Genomic DNA, 21,473 nt, shown 5'->3' with positions numbered 1-21,473 from the left:
TATTTATCCTTAATGATATCCTTCAAACGCGGTCTATAGACTATAAATTTATATATTTTTTGCCATTGTTGCATTGCAAAGGGTGTTGAAAAATTTGCCGTAGTATCTCCTCAAATGTAAGAGATGAGATTTAATTTCTGAAATTCTGTCCAGTATTATGAGAACCATGTCTGTGTAACCATAAACTTGACTTTAGGTTGCCCATGTGGCTGCCCCATCCCTGGAAGTGTCCAAGACCTGGTTGGATGGGGCTTGGAGCAACCTGGGATGGTGGAAGGTATCCCTGCCCATGGCAGGGGGTGAAACTGGATGGTCTTTAAGGTCCCTTCCAACCCAAACCACCCTAGGATTCCATGAATTTCAATTTCCTGCTTTGCAAGCTCTGTCTCTGTGTAAAAGCTGTTTTCTTGCTTTGATTCTGGCAGCAGCCAAGGTTGTGCTTGAAACAACTGTAGCTGTTTGTACGCACAAGCCAAAAAATATTCAGCTGGCTGAAATGCTCACTGTGATCCATAAACCCCTGTAAGCAGGGACCATGGTAGTGGGAGCGTGGCTGTTCCATGATTAGGTGTCACTTTTGGGGAAAAGCTTTTCTCATGTGTCGTATTTAAATGGAAATTACACTGTACAGAGCTCCACAGCATCTCTTCGGAGCTTGCTCAGGAATTACTGCTTGTTTATGGAACTGGCTGTGAACTCCAGGCCTCTGTGGGTGAATGTTGTTTTCAAATATTGAGGCCATGAGCTTTTAATTTTTACTGTGTAAAAATGGATGAAAATAATAAGTTCCTGAACAAGGATTCAGACCTTTTATTTTCAGGTGGTTACTGCCCTTCTACTCTGGGCTGGTTAATGAGATTAAAGGGGAAAAAAACATTCAGTAGCACAGGAAAAGCATTCATCATCTTCCTAGACTTTTTGGGATTGTGTTGTGTTTAATGATTTCTCTCTACAGCTTTTCCTCTTCAATAAGTGATGTATTGTCATAGGAACCAAGTTAATACCACGTAGCCACGGGCCAGTGTTTAAAACATCCAGGGCTAAGTCCTCAATCACTGCGCTGTTCCTGGAGCTGGCTGCCCATGGCCAACCCCAGAGGTGCTCTGAAAGATGTGGAATTGGTGGAGATTTGCTCCAAAGCTGATCTTAAATCTCTGTGTAGAAGCAGAAGCGAGGGAACTTGCATGGAGCCTTTCCTACCACTTCATTCACCCTTTGGATCTAGTACATTGCAAGTAACAGATCTGGAAGTGCTCTGGTTCTCACCCCTTGTTATTTGACTTTTTTCTCCCAAGTCCTAAAATTAAAAAAGATATATCCTAAGCAATCAGTTACTGTCACTGTTAGTAGACTCATTTTTATAGGTTCAATTTTGTTGCCCATGCAGAATTAGATTTCCTTCCCGGCGTACATTTTGTTACCTAAATATCACAAGTATTTTTCCAATGTTTCCATCCTGTGTCCCTCTCTAATATTCCAACTATTCTCGTGTGAATTCTGTCCAACATTTCCTACCAGTCTGCTGCACTTGCAGATGGTGAACCTCTCTTACCCCCTAGTGGAAGTATTTCAGTCCTGAGGTTTTTATGGAGCCCTTTTGCTCTGTCAAGGATCAGACTTCCTTGGAAAACACCTTTTTGATGTTTCTGTTGGGTTTAAAACATCACAGCTTCTCCTGCTCACTCTGTAGTATCTTGTCTTACTGTGTATTTATTTTCAGGGACTTGTTTATCAAATTTGTGTTATGGTTTTTTTTTAATGATACTGCATCCAACTTTCTCATTTTGTCCTCCTCTGCAAAAGACCAGATGTCAACTTTTTCTAGCCTAAGGCACTACTTAAATACAGTTTCTACACAGTTGCTTAGATAGGTCACAGAGTTTATGTAAGTTACTCCTCGTCTTAGGCCCTTAGTAAATGTGGGGATTTATATTTCTGATACTTTTCTAGAAATTCTGCATTTCAAACAGTCTCAAGAAGGGATTGATTTACAACTGAGGGAAGCCTGAAATTACTTGACTTGAATCTGGGTTTGATTGCAGTTGCTGCAGATGAATTCTATTCTTAATATCAAGAGGAAGAAATCCACCAGCACTGAACTTTGGCAGCTTTTCCCTCCTTCATTATTTAAATAATAATTTCAGCTTCGGGAAATCGAGCTTAAATGAGATACAAAATTCATTTATTTAACAACATTTCAGGAGGAGGGATGGGACTTCCATAGACAAGTTTCAGATGCTTTGGGTATCAGTGGTAACAGAACAGCCATGTTTCTCATGATTATAATAATTTTCATTTCAATGAGGTATTAGTGCTCTGAAGATTTGCATGGGAGTTTTTTATGTAATATTCCCGGCATGGTCTCAAATGTTCAAAGCAGAAGATAGGGTTGCAAAGACATTTTCCATGTGCATTAGCATTGCTGGTCAAATTTAGATGGCTCTCCTGCCAGAAATGTCTCAAACAGGCCTTGAATTTAATCCTTTTGGGTCAGCAACTTAGTCTCTGACAATGCAAGCAAACACATTACACAATACTTTTCAAAAATTAGCAATTTTTACTCTATAATTGTCTTTTTGTTCTCAATTTCTTTATGGGATCACTTTCACAGTCCTCATTTGTTGTATTTAAAAATCAAGTTCTTTGTGGTTTGCTGGTAAAACAAGATGTGTAGTTGTTGTTGTGCCAGTGTTATTCCCTGATTTTTTTTTTCTTTTTTTTACCACCCATTTCCTTATAAACTAGATTAATTTTCCTTTAAAACTTTGTAGCAAAGTTGGAGGTCAGACTAGACAAGTTTATGCTGATGAGAGCTCCAAAGCCTCTTCCTCCTGTGAAATCATAAGGAAGGATTTTGTCAAAGGGACTCTGCAAATGAATTATCCAAATATATTCTAGTTTCTATTTAAATTTACATGAGAATTAAGCGTTTAAAATTTTTTTTTCCGAAATGCTTAGGTTTTGTGGTGTTGCTAAATTCTTCATTAGGGGCTAAAATTGTAGAAAACCAAATTCTACTCAAAATTTTTAAATTCCTTGATTGCTTTCCTGGCCTAACAAATGAAAAGAGTGAAGCGTGAGAATGAAACCAGTTACACAATGGGTTTCCAAAATACCATTTTGTGTATTCCCCAACAGCAATATTAAATGGTTTATTAACGTAGGGCTCTAAGCCGTGGGTGCAATTCAGTTAATTACAAGGAAGAATTTGCAAAATACAAGAGTTCTGAGAATTTTTCATGCCAAAATCTTGACCGAAGGCCAGGAACCTTTACCAGCCTTTGTAAACTGACCCAGAAAGAGAGAGGAGACAAACAGGATCTGTAAACAAAGATCACGTGCCCTTCACAAATACATTTTGGAAGGATGGTTGCCTAGGGAAACAGGAAACGGGGAATTATACAACAAACAAAAAGGACTGCCAAACAAATTTGCTGACCTTTTTTTTCAGGGAATTATGATGAAAACTGTTGGAATCGGCAGGATTTCACCATATTTCTAAATCTGAAGGTGGGACAGAAGAATAGTTTGGTGATTACACCCCGACTATTCAGAAAATACAAAAAGCTTCTTTGACATCTTGGTCCTGCAGGGTTGTGAGCTATAGAATAGTGAGGTCATCTTGAATTTTTTGGAGTTTCCCAGCTTTTGCGATGAAGCTTTCTGGAATCAATGCTTCCTTTTATGGATGAGACAATAACAAAATCACTCCATTCATATTTGTAAGGGTCATCTGGTCATTTAGTTCTATGTTAGGCACTTAATCCTCATTTCTGAGCTGGTAGTCTCCCAAATAGCTCTATCCATATCTTTCCCTAGGAAACAGCAGCTCTCAGAATGCCTTTTTTTCCTTCCAAGAGTCAGAGATAGGAAGAGAAGAAGAGAATTTGCGTTGGACTTGGCTTTAGCAGGGAAGAAGTTGGCCTCTGGATGATGATCTGCTCAATTGCAGGGGGAGGGAAACTCTTTGCTTGATGATTGGATCCCTTCCTGCATCCTCTGTTGTTTCCAGCCTGTAACTTTTATTTTCCTTTCTCAGTTCCAATGACAGGTTTCACTCAAAGGGCCACCATTGATCCCGAACTGAATGAAATCCATGTCTTGTCAGGGCTCAGTAAAGACAAGGAAAAGCGGGAAGAGAACGTAAGGAATTCCTTCTGGATTTATGACATTGTGAGGAACAGCTGGTAAGTCCTAGGTTCTGATTTCCACACTGACTTTCTTTAGAAAGCAATCCTGTCTCCCAGGGAGCTCTGTAACCTCTGTTAACCATGGAACTGTTGAAAGTTGTTGAAGACAGCTGAGTTCCCTTAAGGCACCTCTTCTTCCCATTGTCTTTAGAGGCGCCATGGCAATAATCCAAATGAGGAGAGAAATCATGTCAACATCTTTATTGGAGCCAGGTGCAGGGGATGAGGGGAAGTGAGCAGTTATAAAAGGCTTTTCCTGTAGGAAGGGTTCAAGGCCAGGGTTCAGCACCAATGCAGCACATTCAGTCCAGTGTAAGTTGTTAATGGCAGTGTACATGGTGCTAGTTCTGAGAAACTGAGGAAACTGCTGCATGTGAATGGTGGTGGAGAAGTCCCCGTGCATTCTGAGAAAATATCTCCTGGTTTGTTCACTGAGTTGTACTTGGTAGCTTGTTGCCACTGTTCCTTTCCAGAGCTGGCAGAGTTTTTGTGTTCAAGGCCTCTTCTAAAGTGGGGTCAATCACTTCAAAAGGTGTGAGTGTTGTTTTTTAAAAGTGAATTCTCAGTTATAACTTAAGTCTGCTTGGAAATCAGTGACTGAAATACCACCATTGCTGTAATCCATGGTCCAAAGCTCTACTGGGTGCAAGAGGGTTTTGTTCCATGATAAAAAAATACTTCATGCTGACAGTTCTGTAGGCAAATAATGTAATGTCTTAAGAGATCCCCAAAGCTCAGGACAAATAATTTTCTAGAATTTTTTCCTGTTTGACTTGTGCTTGAGGACTGTTTTCAGCCAAGGTGACCTCTGATTGCTGACTGAGTTCTTTGTAGAGCTAAGAATGGGATGGGATAATAGAGGACAACATAGAAGTAAGAAAATCTTTGGTATTACACATCATTTGTACCTTCCAGCCTTTCAGCAACTTTTCCTGCTTCCTGTAGGTACAACTAATAATTCCTTACTGCTTTGAATTTCAGGTCTTGTGTCTATAAGAATGACCAAGCAGCAAAAGAGAATCCAGGTAAAAGCCTTCAGGAGGAGGAGCCCTGCCCAAGGTTTGCCCATCAGCTGGTGTACGATGAGTTGCACAAGGTATGGGGTGATTTTTTTTAGTCTTTTTGCCCTTAAGATGTAGCTGTTTCCTTAAAGATGGTACCATAAATATAGCTTTCAGTTTAGTGTTAATGTTCAGATTAATATGGTGAGTAGCTCCCATTTGACTCCCCATATTTCAAAAGGAGGTGCTAAGCTACTTTTTATGTCAATATGAAGTAAACACGAGAGCTGCTCTCATGCTTCAGAGCACACAAAAGCTTCATTCATTATCCTCAGGGATTTACTCTCAACTATTGGTGACTAAATGAGAACAGAGAGTTACCCACATTTTTAGGAAAAGGTGTGTTCGAATGAACTAATCACAGCTAAGAATCCTCTGAACCAGAGGTACCTGACTTTGCAGAAGCAACTGATGCTCTTTAGCACTGTCAGCCTCCAATGGACACATTCATACTTAAATAGACTTAAAATTGGGTTTAGTGTATATGACAGCTCAGTAAACTTAGAGCTTTGTGCATATTAACTGATAAAGCACAAACCCGCAGATTAGGTTCATAAATTCATTAACTCATGAATTTAAATTACTGTGACATGCTTACTGAACCTTTCATGGATTTTTCTAAAAATTCTCCCTAGTCTGAAACAGTCTGAGTTAAAGAAAAACATATTTTAATCTTGCATTCTGTGGGATGTTAATCAAATTTGGGAAACCCAACTAGCCCAAAACTTTGACAATAGGGGGATTTTAAAGAGGAATGGGTGCAGATTCTGCATGGAGAATTTGCATTGCTTGTTGTCTTCACTGTAATGATACAGTAAATAAGTAAATACTGTTCTTCCTTTACTTCTAAGTATAAGGCACCATGAGACTGAGAGTAGTATTTTATGAGTTACTCTGAAGGTTGCTAAATCATTGCAGTTGCCCAGCTTTATCTGAAGAGCTGTTTGATGTGCTTGTTTTGAAGAGTCTTATTTTTAGAAACCTCTGTTCCAATGACCTTTCTAAACTCCTCTGATATAAATAAGGAGAGCCTACAGCAGTGGGATGCAGAATACATTGTTTTGAGTGATTATTTTTAAAGCCGTGGGGAAAGGTAGCCTGTTGGACTTGTTAGACTTCAGTATTTGAAGGTCCTTTGTAGCATGTTTAATAGCACCAGTTCAGAGTCTGAAATTACCACATGATGGGAAGAAAAATGTAGTGAAGAAATAAACAGTCCTTTTGTGACACTTCCACTCTTCTGGAAATTTGCCTCTCTCTGTAGGTCTAGATTATGCTGAACTGGGCTTGCTGTCACTTCACTTTGAGCATCTTTAGGACTTCCCACTCCCTTTGTCAGTGCTTAAGGATTTATCATGCTCATAGGTTTTTCCTAAAGAAAGAGTCTGCACAAATTTGGGATGTTTATTTATAAATATCTTAGGTATATGCTAGGGTAATGTTCTCACAGTTCAACTCTCCTTTTATCTTAAAATGTAAATGGTTTAAGAGAACTTTCTTCATCTCCAAGGGGACAAAGTGAGGCTAATAATAAGATGGAGCAACTTGTCTAAAAGGCAGAGTTTCTCCCACTAGAATAAACCTCTGCAAAGCTGCTGACATAGTAAATTGTCTTTGTTCAGTGGATGTACACAATCAATTTTTTGATCTGCCTCTCATTTCCTTAGGTTCACTACTTATTTGGAGGGAATCCTGGTAAATCCTGCTCTCCAAAGATGAGATTAGATGATTTCTGGTCTCTGAAGCTCTGTCGACCTTCGAAGGAATACCTGCTAAGACACTGCAAATACCTCATCAGAAAGCACAGGTATAGAAACAAAGGTGGTTTGCAATTTTCTTTTCCAGGTGTGTCTTTTTCCTTTTTTTTAAAGCTGCTAAGACTCAAATCTCTCATAAACTTTTTTGTGAAATGTCATTTTGTTGGTTATATGGAACTAGATGATCTTCAAGGTCCCTTCCAAACCTTTGGCAGGTTTCTTGGTTATTTTTTAAAATTATTTTAATAAAAAGCAGTGGGCCAGGGCTAAACTACAAAATTAACTTGATGCATTTTGCCTATGCTATTCTAGAACTAGAAAAATCTGGTTATTGTGTGGGGAGTCATGGGGAATTTTTAGATTCCCTTTTCACTCTGCTGCTCATCAACATGTGTTTTGGTGCTGTCACCTCCCAAGGAAGTGGAGTATGTTTTGGAAACACTGTGCTTGGAGATAGTAACAGCCTGCAAGGATGCTAATGAAGTCTGGGGGCTGGATGGCTTTGCACATCTGAGACTCAACTGTGGTGAGGTCATCAGAGTTTCTCATTCAGAAACTCCTGAAAGAGCTCACTTAGGCAGAATTCAGCTACACTGCAGTGCTTCTTGCACTCTGGATTCTTCAGAGCTGCCTTATATTTGCTATTTAGGGCAACAGCTTTTCAGAATCAAGCTTATGGTGTTGCCTTAGTCAAGAAATTGCAGCAGCAAGAGAGCCTTTCAGGACCCAGCAAATCATTTGAAGGCAGTAAATAGCTCTCCCTGCATTCTGGGGGAGAATACTTTGTTATCAGGCTCTGCCAAGAGTTGGAAGGTCAGGTTTTCCTGATGGTTTTTTATTTCTGAGGCAGCAAGTAAATTGCTGTACTCAACTCTCAGCCACTGTGGCTGGGTGAGACACTAACATTAGCCACACAGTAGATGTGAATACCTACAAGAATGAAAAAAGGCCTTGCCCAGTTATCTGTTAGGCTTATTAAACCCAGATGTGGTGGTATGGAAATGCAGCTGTGCAGCCTCCAGAGACAGCTCTGGATTATTTGTTTCTACTTGCTTAAATTGCATTTGAAGGAAATGTTGCTGTGTGTTATCTGGCAGAAATTCGGGGTTTATGCACCGTGCTGCCATTTTTGGGGTCCATGTGAGGGAGCTAAACCTGAGCAGCCAGGGATGGTGGGATGGGTGCCTGGCTGCAGCTGAATTGCTGTGGAATCACTGGCTGCCATTTACCTGCACTCCCCCAAGCTCTAGGTACCAGAACAGGTACTGGCCTTGCAAACCCACAGCAAACCCACAGCATCAGCTGGGGTCCTGTTTTTCCTTTGAACTTGTTCAGTACCAGTCAGCCAAGCTGGGCAGGTGGAAAAGAGCGAGGTGGCAGTGGTTGCACTTATTTAAAACACTTCAGCTCTCTGGACCATGGTGATGTCATCTGAGAAAATCTATGTCAGTGACTGAAACCATGTCTAGTGACCAAACTGTCAGGTGCATCAGGTGACAGACGAAGTCTTTGTGCTCCCTGTGCTGCTCAGTCACTGACATCTTTAGGCAGTTGCAAAATTCAGGCTACACATGTCCACTGTGGTATAAATAGCCAGGTAGATGACGCAAATAAAAAAATAACAATATGGAAGATGACAAACAGTGTGATGCTCCACTTGGTGGTAGGTGAGAGGAGGAAAAAAATCATTTTAAACCTCATCTTTTCTAGGCTTATGCAACCAACTCAGTGCTGCAGGGAAGTTGATCCTCTGCTCACTGAGGATGCTGAGCCCAGAATCATTTCCTGAGGGCTCTGTTCGCTTCTTGAGGGAATTCACAGAAGTTACAGTTCCTGTTCATTAAAAGAAAATGAGAAAATAATGGTGGTGGTGCACAGGATTTTTATGGAGCTGTGCTCTTTCCAAAGGTGGGATATTAATATCCCAGGGACTGAAGGGCTCAGGGCTTGGCTGTGTCTGATCTGTGAGGTGCTACTCACACCTTTGCAGAAAACAAGCTGTACTCAGTATTTTAAATTTATATATTAAGAAGTTCCTGTCCATATGCTTTTGATTATTTTTAGTAAGAATGTAATACTTTGCCCTTTTAACTCCTTTACACCCCAAAAAACCCCTCCTTCATGTTTCAGTCTGGCTTGAAATTCCAGGAAACACGAGGCTCAGCTGCCATTAACATGGAAATACTGCGATTGTTATGAGGATTTTGCTCTTTGTTGAACCAGTAGTACTTAGATCTAAAGGAAATGGCTTTGCTCAAGTTTTCTGTCTCTTCTCTGCAGGTTTGAGGAGAAAGCTCAGACTGACCCTCTCAGTGCACTGAAGTACCTGCAGAATGATTTGTATGTAACCGTGGATCACTCGGACCCCGAGGAGACAAAGGAGGTGAGGATCGATGATCCTTGTCCTAAAGAAATTTAAGCTGTGTTCTCATTGAAAGTTTTGAGCCTCTTAAACCTGGGTTTTATTCAGTTTGTAAAAGCTCTGCAGGTGCCAGACACTTTGCTATATCATGTAGTTCTCTGCACTGAAGTTCACACTGTTTTAGAAGCAGTCATTTAACAACTGCAGGTCCAGATAAAATAGCTTTTGTACTCCTAAGAGTGAAGACTAAGCCTTTGTTTTAATTCCAGTGTGCTGGTGTATATTTTGGGAGCTTTAATTGAAATGTAAACTCTCTGAAATGTCACCAGTCTGTAGTTGGTTGTGCATTGGAAAGGGAATAGAAACTTACTCATGCTGCCTTTTGGCTTCTCAACATTCAACATCTCTGGGGAGGGAAAGTTTTTTCAAAGATGATCAATATTTGTGGAAGTAGTTTATATATATACATTGCTTGCTACCCTTAAAATCTTATGTCCTTTGCCTTTTGAATATTATCCAGTAGGCATGTTCTTTATTTATTCCAGGAATTTGTTCCCATTTCCTGTTTTGATTCCAGTACTGCAGTGCATGTCACTTTACAAAACAGATTAAAGAAATAGTGAGAAGTGTCAGATAAGGTGATTGATTTGACTCTGGCATTAATTTCCACATGGAATTTGAGTTGTGCCAGCGTTCAGCTCCTGATGGGTAGATAAGGAAAAGTCCATGGTTCTTGCTGTCTTCTTTCCTTAATGACTTGGGAAGGGATTCAACAGCTCCTTTTATAAAATCATGATAGGAGGAGGGGCAGTTCTATTCCATGCTGAGTCCCTGGATTAAATCACCTAATCTGGTGGCTTTAACTTGCTACTTTAGCTAAAGAAAAGATTATACAGACACTGAAAGGTCTTGGGGGAGAATATGCTTCTTACATGTGCGCAGGATGAGATTGTACGGTTAGAACCATAAAAAAAGTTTACTCTTATCAGGATCTTGGAACTGATCACATCTGTCATAAATTCTAATCAGCTTTTATAAACATGTGATCCAACAAAACATTCAAGTGCTGTGACACTCTGTTCTTTTTAAATGGTTTCTTGTTCAAATTGTCCCATATCAAGTAATTTCAAATCATTTCCACTCATTTCTAGCATAGGAAATACAACAGATGATCCTGCTTTTCATAAGGTAGAAAAGGTCATTTTTTTCCCCCCCAATATGTACCATTTTACCAGTGTGGTAACACTTGCAGAGTCATATAGGTTGGAAAAGACCTTTAGGATCAAGTCCAGCCATTGCCCCAGCAATGCCAAGGCCACCACTAAACCATGTCCCCATGTGCCACATCTATATGACTTTTAAATACCTACAGGGATGAGGACTACACCACTTCCCCAGGCAACCTGTGCCAGAGCTGGACAACCCTTCTGGTGAATTTTTTCCTGATATCCAACCTTAACTTGAGGCCCTTTCCTCTTGTCCTATGTTTCACTACTTGGGAGTGACCCCCCCTTCCCCCTCCTGTCAGGGACTTGTGCAGAGCCACAAGGTCCCTCCTGAGCCTCCTTTGCTCCAGGCTGAGCCCCTTTCCCAGCTCCCTCAGCCTCTCCTGGGGCTCCAGCCCCTTCCCAGCTCCGTTCCCTTCTCTGGACACCCTCCAGCCCCTCAAGGTCTTTCTTGTTGTGAGTGGCCCAAAAATGAACACAGAATTCAAGGTTTCTTCTTCCTGTTTGAGCCTGTACTAACCCATACCATACAACCCCCATTCTGATGCTCTCTTCTCCCCTCCTGCTACCTCCCACTCCTGTAAGGTGTGTCCTATGTTCCCTGATGTCTCTTTTTCTCCATGTCCCACCTGTGTGCTGGTAGCCCGTCTCTCTTCAGCCAGTTACTCCTAAGGAGATCGTGCATCTCATGGCTGGCTGGGCCTTGTTATTATTCCCTGAACAGCAAACAGCTGTGGTGTCATGAGCAAGCTCCTTTCCTAGTTCCTGCTGCCTCCTGTCACCGACAGACTGAAGGAGCTGCTGCAAAAGCTGCACGTTGGGCACATCTGGCACAAGAAAGCCTTTAATATCCTGCTTTTCCTTTTCCCAGTTCAGTGTGCAGTGTTCAACTTGTCCACCTTGTAGGAATGGACAATTTACATGACTGCATGGGCTCCTCTGAGATTTGGGGGAATGTAGTAGCTGTATCATACCAAGTAGAAATAGAATAAAATGTTTGAAAAAAAGAATTACCCCTTTTCAGAGAGCACACTGGTGTTCTGAACATTAATGATCCAGTGAATGAGCTTACATAGCTCGATCCAGCTGAGTGAATATATTGTGGATTCTTTCTCTGCAGGCCTAATGTCTAGTCCAAACAAAATCCAATAGCTTCTGTCTGTCATGCTGGGCCATCGGATCAACACTCACCATTCAGCACAATTAAAGCTTCCATCCATTCCAGCCATCTCCAAAAATCATTTAACAGTTTCTGGGACCCTTTTTTTTGTTTGGGTTTTGTTTTGGTTTGGTTTTTTTAATTATGATTGTTATTCATTGTGCTGGTCATAAAGCTTTAACTTCCAAAGCTTTTTTACACTGGACAGATCTGCCAGGGTGGTGGCACAGAGCCAGCTGCTGGGCTGGTACTGACTGGGTGTATTTCCAGTTGACGTCAATTTACCTTCCGGTTATCACATCGAGTTGGCTTTTTGCTCTGGCATTGCATCTTCCAATTGCTCCTGTGCTTTCCAAAGGACTGACGCAGGCATTTTGGATTCCATATCGAATTTCAAGCACCAGTTTGATTGTGTCTCTCAGCCCAGACACCTCCATACCCTGCCTTTATTTGATTTGTATCTTGATTAATACCGAAGGCGATAGATGTGATTGGCTGCAGCCATTGAGTGCTGCAAGGCTTCTTAGTGTGGCAGAACTTTAAGGAATCAATTCCTGCCTGTTTTCCCCTCTTTCCAGGGTAACTGTTAAATTTGGGAAGGACCAGGCTGTGTAGTTTTGTCCCCAGCTTTGTGCAATAATTCTGGAGGCCAGCCTGTATGGCTTCATGTTTTATGGATGGAGATCTGGGTGGTGTTATATACCATTACAAGCAGAATTTCCCCTTGTGGTGAGGCTTGCTTGCTTTGTAATAGAAGTAATTCCTTCTAACTTAGTTAGGCAAGTCTGTTCAGCTGTTTGGAGTTGGATGCCAAGGAAAACAAACAGACTGTTCTTGAAACTTACTTTGGCTTTAGTAACCAATTTTGTTTAAAGTAGCATGAATGATTGATAGTAGGAACATACCCCAAGATTTTCATTCTGTTGCTGTGAATTTTAGGGATGCGAAGAGGACTAGATTTTTATTTCCCTTTTTTATTACTCTAAAGTCAGGTAGATGCCTGCAAGTAACAGGTATTGCTTGGGTGCTTGGTTTAGTAGCTGCAGGCTGTGTGCCAGCAATTTCTCTGCCCACAAATGCAGATCCAGTTCTCTTTAACTGTGATTCTGCTTGAAGTCCCTTAAACCTCCTCAGTCTGTTCAGTGTTTTCCAGTCAGTGGATCGTTCTTACTGGCTGTGGGTTAATAGCCCTGTCACTGTAGGAAAAGGAGGGTAAATCCCTAGAGAATGGGGAATTTTGCCCATGATTTAACAGGTTAAAAGTTATATAGAAGTGTCATTTGTTGGTGTAAAATTTTCTGCTGGCATGGGTGGTCTCTGTCACACACAGATGTGAATTTGGTGGTAGATTGCAACAGTAGGCTTTTAAAGATAAAAAGACAGTCAAAATAAATATCAAATTGAATGCCAGATTTTGTACTTAGAGAAAAACAGGTGCTGTTAAAGCACAGAAACATCAGTAGTGCATGTACAAAAGCTAAAGATGCTCCTTGAACACTGCAGTAAACATGCCCAGAGCTTTGCTGCTGTTAAATGGGCTGCAGTAGAAATCAAGATGACACAAAAAATGTCCAGTGCTTTCCAAGTATGGGAGAGCAGGATGATTTTGTACATGGAGATTCAACAACTGATGAAGCTCAATCCCATGATTGTTGTAAAACAGATACAAAGCGCAAGGAAAACTCGCAGGATGTTTTTCTTGGAGCATGGTAGGAGAAAGAGCAAGGACCTGGAGGCCAATCTGAGGCCTGACTTGCTTGTAGACTGAGACTGGAGGCCCCTGTTCAAGGCTGCTTCATACTTTCCATTCTTAAGACCTTGTCTTTAATAAATTTGACAGATAAAGCCATTGGGGCCCAGAAGTATTGTTTGAATCTGCATTAGACTGATATTTCTGGGAAAATTAAAGCTCAAATGGGAAAAATAGTTCTAAGAAGGAGGTAAGAAAAGCCTGTTTCTCTTCTTTGTGTCCTGCTGTGATTCTTTGTAAAGCCTCAGAGCCCAAGTGCTGCAGGAGCAGAGGCTTTGGAGCCAAGGAGCCTCTACAAAAACAGCGTTCAGCCTTCCCAATTTCAGCAACAGCTCCGTCCTCAAAGGGTTTGAGCCTCTCTTTGAGCCTGTGCTGGGAGTCACCAGCCCCAGAGGACTGATCAAAGCTGAGGAACTGGTTTATGCTGTGATCTGAGCACTTACACACATTACAGAGGAGGAGGAGGAGGAATTGTCTGATTCACACAACCTGCCCGGTATCCCAAATGAGAGTTAGTCATTTCCCCTTAACCATTTTGTTTGTTCAAAGGCAGAGGTGTGCAGCAAATATATAAAAATAGCCATAGTATAACCTTTTATTAGTTATCCAGATGTGTTTATCTGCAAGGAACCCCTGCCTCTGTTCAGAAGGTTGGTTGGATCTCTGAGAGGGAAGTTAATTGTGTAACAAAGGGGACTGCTGTCTTTTGTCTTTTCTTTGGAATGGATGAAGCCAGTGAGCCAGAGGGATTGTCAGAAGAAAATGGGTGGTGGTGTGATTAAAGCAGTTGGATGCTTCTGCTGGATAATTGAATTCTGGTCTTGCCTCCATAACAGAGTTGCTGTGCAATATTAAGCAAATTGTTTTTCCTAGATAGTCATTAATTGGGTGTTTCATTCTGGTGCCTGATGGGAGATATCTGAGGTGTGATTTGCTTGAGGGCTTTGCTTTTCTGTGAATTCAGAAGCTGTTGCATAACACTGCATATTTTGAAAAATCAGATACTGTTAGTTTCAAATAGATCCAAAATTAATAAGAATCAGAAGTGCCATCTGTTACAATAACAATTAATATGATAAGAAAGTCGATGAAGAAAATAATTCCTTCTTTAGAGCAGAGCTTGAACTTTGTGAAGAAAATAGCACATTGGATATCTGCTGTGAATGGTTATGTGGGAGACCTGGCGTTGAGTGAGCAGTAACTGTCCTACGCTTTGGGAAAAAAGTAGGGATCCTTTAGGAGAATATTGTAGGGTTTGGGATTGTAATACGAATGCAGAGTGAACCAGCTTAGGCTCAGCACTGTCCTTAACTGTTGTTCTTAACTTACATGCTTGACTTTTCCACCAGGAACTGCTTTTCGAGTGTGAGCTGATACAGAAATTTAATTTCAAACCAAGCTAACAACAGCCCTTAAGGTTAACTGAAGAGCGGTGCCATCAGTGGAGAAGGAAACAGGATCCTCCTTCCCCACAAAGCTGCAAAGAAACTCATAGCCGTGAAAATCCATCATGCCTGGTGCAGATCAGGCTGGAATATTTGGCAGAGGCCATTTTCAGCAGGTTCTGGTCTCAGTTCAGCAAGTTCCTGGCTGAACCCTGCTCATCTGGCCTCTTAGTCAGGCACCTGAGCCCCAGTGTGGCTTTGTGCTGCCAGCAGGGCTTTGCTGCGAGAGCCCGGGAACCCCTGGCAGCACGTGGCATCCGCTTCATCCCAGCTTTGTGTGCCACCAGGCAGCTGGCAGCGGGCCCGTGAGGTAATTGTGTGGGAGGGAAGGATGGCCAGGGCATGGCATTTGCTCTCAGAAGCTGCACAGATTTAGCCACGGGTTTTATTGGAACTTTTGGAGCTATTTATGCTGGGCAGCTGTTTAAGTATGGTGCTGCTGGGAAGCCAAGCTGCTGTCACAAATGAGGCTCACGGTGGAATCCATGTGTGGCACTGCAGTGATTTCATGTAACCAGGCCTTACACTAAGGAGGGCACTTTGCACCCTTCCCCCCACTTCTGCAAGTTGTCAATCCCTTATCTTTCTAACCTGTTCTTAAACCTTCCCACCGTACCCTCCCCAAAGGATTCAAACTTACCTGGCACACTACAGTCCTTATTTTAGCCTGTTTTTTCCCTTGACGTCGCATTGAAACTGATCTTACTGAAGTATTTCTTGCACTTAGTTGTGGATCTACTTTTTGTAGCAGCCTTCTGCATCTGTGACTTCTGGCAGTTTTGTGCTTGACTGTTGTTCTGTGGGGGCTCTGCAGCCCTGACTCCTTTGAGCTTTCTTCATAGAACTTGGTTTTCAGACCACTTAATTTTTTTTCTAGTGCTTTCCTCATATGTTGCTAATTGATACAGGGCATCCCAATATGGGCACCTTATTGTAGAGGAGATTTTAAAACCTCGATAACAGCAAGAGTATTTTATTTAAAGATTCTGCTCCTTTTCATGCATTTGTCAGTTTTATAATAAAGTGATACTGATCTATTGCAGCTCCTAAGTGCGTTTTTCACAGAGCCTCTGCACCTGTTTTGTATTGCTGATTTTTCCTCTTTATGTTGATTTGCTCTTGGCCCTGGTGAAATGCACCTCAATCCATCATTATAATTTGGATTAAGTGGAAAAACAGTTGGAAGGCTGTCTGTTCCATGCTGGCAGTCAGTCTGAGTGTGGTGTGAGGTCTGGTGATCCTGCCCTGTTCTGCCAAGCAGGTTATCACTGAAAACCCAGAGTGGTGCTGACCTTGGGGCACAGATGAATCACTCCTGATTCAAGGCTCCATTTTGATGTCAAACCATTGATGGCCACCCACAGTAAAGTTATTTGACCTGTTTGCCTTTCCCTCTTGGCTTAATCTAAGTGATGCCTTGACAATGTGCTTTAAATATCATATAAAAGTGTTAGAATTCCTATGAAAGTCAGAATGGACAAGGTCTATTGCCAAGTCCCATCCCTAGGGCCTTCTGCCTCATAGGAGAAATCAGATTGATGTGCTACAACTTGTTGTTGCCAAATTCACGTTGGCTGCTACTCATCACCTTCTCCATTCCTCCATGCCTACAAATTGTCTCTGTTCCCATTTTTTCTTGAAATTGAAATTAAACTGATGGGTATGTAATGCCTGGCTGTTCTTCCCACTCATTCCCTGAACATATTTGCTTCTCTTCTGTTTTTTTCCTCCCTTCCTTTCCTTCGAGCTGTGTGCTGAAAAGATACACAGGCAGGAGGCACAAGATTCCAAGGCTTTAGGGAATCAACTCTTTCTTTACAGACACATGACAAAGCACTAAGCTGCGCTGTTCCTTGGGTAACTGAAAGCAGCAGGCAGGGCAGAGGAAGACACTGTGGTCACCATCTATCAGTGAGACATGAAGGGAGAATAAAACCGTGAATGTGTTAATTAAAACATTTTTGTTCATGGTCCTGATGTTCCCAAACAAAGAATTTTTATTTTTAGTTAAGAAAGTATTGCCTTAAATTTGTGATACGAGATCTCTGGCAGTTCAGAAAGATTGTTGTCATTAGAATCATAGAATGGTTTGGGTTGGAAGTGATCTTAGGGATCCTTGAGTTCCAAACTCCCTGCCATGGGCAGGGGTGCCACCTACTAGATCAAGTTACTCAGGGCCCCATCCAACCTGGCCTTGAACATTGCCAGGGTTGGGGCATCCACAGCTTCTCAGGGCAGAGTTTTCTCTGTGTTCAAGAAGTTGATGCTCACTCCAGCAGTTACCCTGATTTTGTGCCATCTAATCCCCAGCTGCTGAGCCTGTACCATGTAAATCCCTGGGATTGTTATTGTGTGGAAGGGACTCTACCTTCTGCTAAAGAGGCAAAAAATTATATGTAAAAAAATGAGATTTTTAGAGCTCTCAGTCAAATACCTTTCATTGCATCAACACTGCTCTAATTCTAAGAAAAACCATCTGGCTTGTGCCAAGGTGACAAATTGTAGTGCTCATGTGAAAGTGCCTGCTGCTGTTATTCATGTGTATGGCACAGGAGTTCTGAGGATTGTGTAGAGAAAACACAGCAACTCTAAAGCTACTCAGACTTCTATGAATCCTTTGGGGTTTTTGCCTGTGTGGTTAGTAACACTTTTTTCTTTCTTTTTCCCTTTACCTCTTCTTCTGCAGTTTCAGCTTCTTGCCTCAGCATTATTTAAGTCTGGCTCGGATTTCACAACTCTTGGTGAGTATTGTGTGTCAGAGGAATTACATGATGTTCCCTTTGATAATTACTCTTAGTTTCTCCTGGTTTTTATATCAAATGTTATAGTTCCTATCAACATTGCAGGCTCTTTTCAATATGCAAAGTGCCACTACCCAGACATTTGAGAGGTTATTTATAATGACCAGCATCCAATACCTCAAGCCCATATTTAAAACATCTGTCAACATCAGTGGTTTTAAACCAGTGCCTCCTGGGATCATTTTGTGTCTCTTATTACATCTGATCCTTCGCTCTTACCCAAGTAAACAGAAGCTTTGGTCAGAATAAAGCACCTCCTGTCATGTTACTTTGGAATCTCACAGCATGGCTACGGCTCTGTTTGCTGTGATAACTGCAATTCCTGGAGTAGTTTGGTTCGCTCTGTTCTCTGCAGAATGAGTTCTTTGGGCAGAGTGTCAAGAGCGAAGAAAACAGTGGCGTGAAGGGCTGGAAACAGGAGGGCTGAGCCAAAGCCATGATTTGTTTCGCTGCTCTGTCCAGTTAACTGTTTAAGAGATCTCAGAGAGTCGTCCTGGGTGAGCTACAGGAAAGCTACAGGCAGAAATTACATCCTTGTAATGCTGGGGTGTCCTCAAGTCACTGAGCTCTTGCTCAGAGAATGGATGACTTACAGTTTTTATGGAGGCGTAATTCCCAGTCTGAGAAACCGAGGGAAAGAGAAAGCCCACTGCACTTCTGCCTAGCTGGATGAGGAAGCTCTGCTGAGTTCCTGTGGTTTGGAAGACATCAAGTTGACCCTATAAGATCAATTTTTTTAAAAGAAAGAAAACCCAAGTTTCAAAAAAGTTGGATTTTTCATAGACTCATAGAATGGTTTGGGCTGGAAGGGACCTTCAAACATCATCTCATTCCAACCCCCTCTGCCATGGGGAGGGACACCTTCCACTATCCCAGGTTGCTCCAAGCCCCATCCAAGCTAACCTTGAACACTTCCAGGCATGGGACATCTACAGCTTCTCTGGGCAGCCTGTGCCAGTGCTTCACCACCCTCAAATCTCTTCCCTAGTTTTAAGCATTTTTAAAGATGAGTTAGTTCTTCACTTGGTACAACATTTTACCCAGATTTTGGCTCTACAGATAGGAGGATATGTACGTCAAGAGGTGCTTTGAAGACCAAACAAAAACCCCAGCCCTCCTTGATTTGATTAACTTGGTTGACTAATTAACTGAAGAGTGAGTTCACTGAATTAAAAAGCATTCCTTTGAGATAGCAGCAATGGGAGTAATCCAAAGTGGAGGAAATCATTGTGTGCCTGCCCTATTGTTCTTGCTGGGGGCTTCAGTGTAGGATTTGGATAAACAATGCAAACCAAACCTTGCAGTGCTGGGGGGCAGCACTTCACAAACCAGTTTGCAAAGCTCCTGTGTGCCAATATGCAACCAGGTGCAAGTCTAGTGAGTAAATACCAACTCTTGAGTTGGGACTCCTGCTGTCAGCAGAGCTTGTCTCAAGGAAAACTCCAAGCAATCCAAGGAGCAGTTCTGGTTATGGCAGTGAAGATAATGAAAAAAGCCTGAGGACAGAAGAAATGAGGCACCAAATAAAAATAGCTGCACGGATTTTGTTTTCTGGGACATCAGAGCAGTCCCCTGAGAACTCCTGCTTCCCCCGTTTCTTCAGGGCTGTCAGTGAGCTTGACAGGCATTTGTTTATTACTTTCTATGGCATTTTGATGGCAGTGCTGGCTTGGGGTGACATAATCTCTGTATATGTGCTCACAGTAGTGGGACGGAGAGCTGGCAGCCTTGTTAGTGGAGGCAGAGGGAGGAAACTGTTAACATTTCTCCTAAATGGACAATTCCCAGCTAAACTGAATGTTTGGGATTGTGAGGACTGACTTTCCCTTTCCTTCCTCCCCCAGGATTTTCAGACGTTGACCATACATATGCCCAGAGAACTCAGCTGTTTGACACGTTAGTCAACTTCTTCCCAGACAACATGACCCCTCCTAAAGGCAACCTGGTGGACCTCATCACGCTGTAACGGAGCAATCACTGGACACATGGAAGAGGGGAAAAGCATCCATTTTCAGTATTTTAATTTTTTTACTGCATTGATTGACTGCTGGGATGAAGTTAATATAGTAACCCCTAGGTGTTTGGAAGGGGTTTTATACTTGTATGGTGAATCCCTGGAGCTTTTCCCTTGGAGTAGGTTAATAAAATGTAACTGACGTACTTCTGACTAAATATATATATTTTTTCTGACTTTGGATTTTGAGTTAGCAAATGTAAAGGTGGGGGGAAAAGAAAAAGAAATAAAACCCAGATCTTTTTGCCTATGGGGGAAAATTTGAGATTTGTGAGTTGTCTGGGATTAAAGATGATGGGTTTTATTTTGCGTTTCCTGAGGAAGAGGGGGGAAGAGGTTTTTCTTTCCTCATTTGTAGCTAGTCATGATGTATTGCTTTATCCCACAACTCCATCCTCAGCAGCTGAATGACTTGGTGGCAGGACACTGGCACGTGTTGAGGTGATGTAACTTACGTCCTGAGTCTTGTGCTCACGGTGTGTCGCGGGAAGGCGAGCGCGTGTTCTGAACCGTCTGTCTCCTCGTCCCAGAGTCGTGCTGACAGTCGTGTCTAACTGCATCTGAGACTCCATCTAAACTGACTACCTACATCCCTGTCTCCTGTTCTCTGGAGCCTTCCACTTAAACCTAGCAGGCAAGAGGGAACCTCAGAGATACCGCTGGAAAACGGGAGTGCGGTCGCCGTCCGCATGGGCCCCTTTTCAGGGGTTGATCTCTTTGCTGCTGTGCTCTTCCACTGAGAAACCCTGCGGGTCCTCGGCGAGCCTGGCAGAACTGGGTCTTCCACCACACACACCCCCAACCTCTGCAACCTGACCCTGGGTTGGGTGTAGGATTTCTGAAGCAGACTGTCTTTGTTTCCATGTACTTCTCTATGCATTTGTCCATGTGTACGTGTACAGGGCGTTGCTCCCAACAGCTTGTCTCCTTCCTGTGTAATGCAGCTCCCTTGTCAATGCATTTTAGACCTAGATCTGAATGTGAGGGAGGCCTTCTTAGCATAAATCTCTGAAAATGAGCTGATGCATATGTATAGAAAATATATTCTCCCTTTTGCTGAAAGTGTTCTTTATAAACACCGTAAGGGCTTGGTGCTGCACTGTGAGGTGGAATGAAGGACACGCATACCCAGCATTAGAAACTCTGCATTTGGTGTCCATGAGCATTCAGTACACACTGGCAGATGTAAATATTTATCTGAAACTGCAAACCCTTCTGTCCAGCAGTGTTCATGCCAGTTGGGTATCATTGCTGCACCCACTGTGGCTCCTGTTGAACTTGGTGGAAGTCCTGTGTGTGCAAAGATGATTTGGACTCTTGAAATAAAGAGTTAGTTGAGTGTCTTTTTCAGAGCTCAAGTGTCTGCTTGCTTTGATTGTATTGCCTCTTTATCATGTTCTTTGTGTGACTTTTGTAGTCCTGCTGCATTAGAAATAAATTTCAAAATCTCATACTAGTATTTAATCACTTAGAAAGGAATAGTGTTGTCAGAGGCCAGGCTTGTCTTCAGGGAGGGCTGTACAAATGAAGTGTTTTTAACCTGTCACTTGAGACTGTTCAGACACTGTGGACTTCAGTGGATGGCAAGTCAGATGTCTGGGGAAGAATCCACTCGGTGTGGGAAATGAAATCTGATGAAATTGTTTCTTTGGAACATGGCAGGTTTTTTTCCTATTGACATGGAAAGTTTTACATCACTGCTTGGCTT

At 42.2% G+C, this 21,473-nt stretch overlaps 1 protein-coding gene across 3 annotated transcripts in view; it reads left to right on the top strand.

Annotated features, from left to right (window-relative positions):
• MKLN1 (muskelin 1) overlaps positions 1 to 21,216 on the top strand; it is a 95,202-nt gene extending 73,986 nt beyond the window's left edge. For 2 of the 3 annotated variants that reach the window (XM_069034344.1, XM_069034357.1), the window contains 6 exons: positions 4,040 to 4,187; positions 5,172 to 5,286; positions 6,919 to 7,058; positions 9,289 to 9,391; positions 17,637 to 17,691; positions 19,596 to 21,216. In XM_069034344.1, the coding sequence (XP_068890445.1) occupies positions 4,040 to 4,187; positions 5,172 to 5,286; positions 6,919 to 7,058; positions 9,289 to 9,391; positions 17,637 to 17,691; positions 19,596 to 19,717 (683 nt within the window). In that variant the 3' untranslated portion in view covers positions 19,718 to 21,216. The other variant, XM_069034353.1, reaches the window with a different exon arrangement.
• The last annotated feature ends 257 nt before the right edge of the window (positions 21,217 to 21,473 follow it).

Source organism: Aphelocoma coerulescens, chromosome 1A (assembly GCF_041296385.1).
Source record: "Aphelocoma coerulescens isolate FSJ_1873_10779 chromosome 1A, UR_Acoe_1.0, whole genome shotgun sequence".
NCBI classification, from domain to species: Eukaryota; Metazoa; Chordata; class Aves; order Passeriformes; family Corvidae; genus Aphelocoma; species Aphelocoma coerulescens.
Note: the sequence above shows the minus strand (reverse complement) of the source record. Positions and strands in the feature narration are given on the sequence as shown.